This window comes from Salvelinus sp. IW2-2015, unplaced genomic scaffold (genome assembly GCF_002910315.2).
Source record: "Salvelinus sp. IW2-2015 unplaced genomic scaffold, ASM291031v2 Un_scaffold3427, whole genome shotgun sequence".
NCBI lineage: Eukaryota > Metazoa > Chordata > Actinopteri > Salmoniformes > Salmonidae > Salvelinus > Salvelinus sp. IW2-2015.
The window spans coordinates 76,694-80,210 of NW_019944707.1; the positions used below are offsets into that span (position 1 = coordinate 76,694).

General features: G+C 46.8%; 1 protein-coding gene across 1 annotated transcript in view; it reads right to left on the reverse strand.

Moving 5' to 3' along the window:
* Positions 1-3,517, reverse strand: part of LOC139025857 (FERM domain-containing protein 7-like) — a 20,080-nt gene that overhangs the window by 10,361 nt on the left and 6,202 nt on the right. The window contains exons 4-6 of the mRNA XM_070441091.1: positions 2,013-2,110; positions 1,329-1,443; positions 911-1,043 (exon numbers count right to left, since the gene is read on the reverse strand). Of these exons, the coding sequence (XP_070297192.1) occupies positions 911-1,043; positions 1,329-1,443; positions 2,013-2,110 (346 nt within the window). The remainder of the gene's footprint in view (positions 1-910; positions 1,044-1,328; positions 1,444-2,012; positions 2,111-3,517) is intronic.

Genomic DNA, 3,517 nt, shown 5'->3' on the forward strand with positions numbered 1-3,517 from the left:
CACATCGAGGTACAGACACACCGGGTACAGACACACATACATGAAAGCCACACACTGTGTGTTCAGGTGATTGAAACGAATGTGTTCTGTTTCAGTGGCAGGACCCAGAAACAGCTGATGGAGTATATGCCGACAGGAGAGAAGAGACACAGGCCTTTCGAACGAGTGGGAAGACAGTGTGTGGGTGTGTTGTGTCTGTGTGTGTGTGTGTGTGGTGTGTGTGTGTGTGTGTGGTGTGTGTGTGTGTGTGTGTGTGTGTGTGTGTGTGTGTGTGTGTGTTAAACCCTGTCTCTTTCTCCGTTAGGTCCTACTGTAAGTCAGAGTCCAGACAGTGTGTGTGTGGGTGTGTTGAGGGTGTTAAACCCTGTCTCTTTCTCCGTTAGGTCCTACTGTAAGTCAGATCCAGACAGTGTGTGTGTGTGTGTGTGTGGGTGTTAAACCCTGTCTCTTTCTCCATTAGGTCCTACTGTAAGTCAGAGTCCAGACAGTGTAGATCCTCTCCTGACCTCCTCACAGACGTCTCTAAACAGGTAAACTATCAATCTACTCTACCTAGCGACCACAGGAGAAAAATCTACTCTACCTAGCGACCACAGGGAGAAAAAATCTACTCTACCTAGCAACCACAGGGAGAAAAATCTATCTACTCTACCTAGTGACCACAGGAGAAAAATCTACTCTACTCTACCTAGCAACCACAGGGAGAAAAATCTATCTACTCTACCTAGCGACCACAGGGAGAAAAATCTACTCTACTAACGACCACAGGGAGAAAAATCTACTCTACCTAGCAACCACAGGGAGAAAAATCTATCTACTCTACCTAGCAACACAGAAGGAGAAAAAATTCTACTCTACTCTACCTAGCAACCACAGGGAGAAAAATCTATCTACTTACCTAGCCCAGTACCCCAGAGTGTGTGACGGCCAGGTTGAGTCTCATGCCCTCGCCATCGTGGGCAGGGTGGGGGCGGATCCCGTACATGTCTAGTTTCCTAGCAACCTCCAACAGATGGATGTCTGAGTCCGCAGGAGAGTGACCCCTGGAACAATCAGATAATCAATCAGTGTGTGTGTGTGTGAAACATACTGTTTCAGTTCTAATGGTGACCTTACTGTATATTCTGATGCTAAGGAAGTGCCTCCACAGGGACCACAGGATCTCTATGACAGTCACAGTAGATGCTAATGCTAGGGAAGTGCTTCCCACATGGATCATATGATCTCTATGACAGTGACAGTAGATGCTAATGCTAGGGAAGTGCTTCCCACATGGACCATAGGATCTCTATGACAGTGACAGTAGATGCTAATGCTAAAGTGCTAACCTGTGTTTCCTGTGGAACTTCATAATCTTGTGGTCCAGGTATTCCTGGTTAGGGACGTATCTCCTCATCTCTAGATGGTGGATGTCCAACTCTTCCTTGTAGTCTCCCAGTTCTGCTGTACATTACGCACACGTGCACGAACGGAAGCACACGTGCACGAACGGAAGCACACGTGCACGAATGGAAGCACACGTATATGCCTCAAGCATGGACGAACACGTGCACATACACACACACACACAAAGGTAAACCGCGAATGTACAAAAACAAACACACACACACACACACACACACAGCAAGTAAGTAAGTCATTTCAGGTAGGTTAACTTCGACGAGTGAGTTACGGATATTATCCAAGGATAGGATGTCATAAGGATTGACATCCAAGGATTGGATGTCATAAGGTGAATGCACCAATTTGTAAGTCGCTCTGGATAAGAGCGTCTGCTAAATGACTTAAATGTAAATGTAAATGATAGGAATACATGCAATCTAGAAAGTAAATGGCAGGGTCATATGTATTAGTGTTGACAATAGCAAAACGTTAAAAAATATATATATTTTACAACAGAAAAAAAAACGATTTCTTATTGGACAAGTTCCCTGCCTGTCTCCGCCCCATTGGCTTCTGTTTCCTTTCCCGTGAATAGAACCCAGGTGTTAATCGGATTGGGCTCGACTCACACTGCAGTATATGGGAGACCAGCAGGGCGGCGCTGTTGTCATTACAGGTTAGACTGCCTGTAGAGAGGTCCTGCTTTATCTGGAGAGAAAACAGATACCTGGTAGAGAGAAGAAGACACCTGGGTCAGATAGATATACATACTGTACACCTGGGTCAGATAGATATACATACTGTACACCTGGGTCAGATAGATAGATATACTGTACACCTGGGACAGACAGATAGACAGACAGAGATAGACAGATAGATAGACAGACAGACAGACAGACAGACAGACAGACAGACAGACAGACAGACAGACAGACAGACAGACAGACAGACAGACAGACAGATAAACTCAGCCTAAAAAGAACCGTCCTCTCTGTCAACCGCGTTTATTTTCAGTAAACTTAGCATGTGTAAATATTTTTATGAACATAACAAGATTCAACAACTGAGACATAAACTGAACAAGTTCCACAGACATGTGACTAACAGAAATTGAATAATGTGTCCCTGAACAAAGGTGGGCATCAAAATCAAAAGTAACAGTCAGTATCTGGTGTGGCCACCAGCTGATAAGTACTGCAGTGCATCTCCTCCTCGTGGACTGCACCAGATTTGCCAGTTCTCGAGATGTTACCCCACTCTTCCAACAAGGCACCTGCAAGTTCCCGGACATTTCTGGGGGGAATGGCCCTTTGTCATGCTGGAGGGTCATGTCAGGATGAGCCTGCAGGAAGTTTACCACATGAGGGAGGAGGATGTCTTCCCTGTAACACACAGCGTTGAGATTGCCTGCAATGACAACAAGCTCAGTTCAATGATGCTGTGACACACCCCCCAGACCATGACGGACCCTCCACCTCCAAATCGATCCTGCTCCAGAGTACAGGCCTCGGTGTAAAGCTCATTCCTTCGATGATAAACGCAAAACTGACCATCACCCCTGGTGAGACAAAACCGCGACTCGTCAGTGAAGAGCACTTTTTGCCAGTCCTGTCTGGTCCAGCGACGGTGGGTTTGTGCCCATAGGCGACGTTGTTGCCGGTGATGTCTGGTGAGGACCTGCCTTACAACAGGCCTACAAGCCCTCAGTCCAACCTTTCTCAGCCTTTTGCGGACAGTCTGAGCACTGACGGAGGATTGTGCGTTCCTGGTGTAACTCGGCAGTTGTTGTTGCCATCCTGTACCTGTCCCGCAGCTGTGATGTTCGGAGTACCGATCCCGTGCAGTGTTTACACGTGGTCTGCCACTGAGAGATGATTAGCTGTCTGTCCTGTCTCCCTGTAGTGCTGTCTTAGGCGTCTCACAGTACGGACATTGCAATTTATTGCCCTTGTCACATCTGCAGTCCTTATGCCTCCTTGCAGCATGCATAAGGCACGTTCACGCAGATGAGCAGGGACCCTGGCATATTTCTTTTGGTGTTTTCAGAGTCAGTAGAAAGGCCTCTTTAGTGTCTAAGTTTCATAACTGTGACCTTAATTGCCTACCGTCTGTAAGCTGAAGTGTCTTAACGACC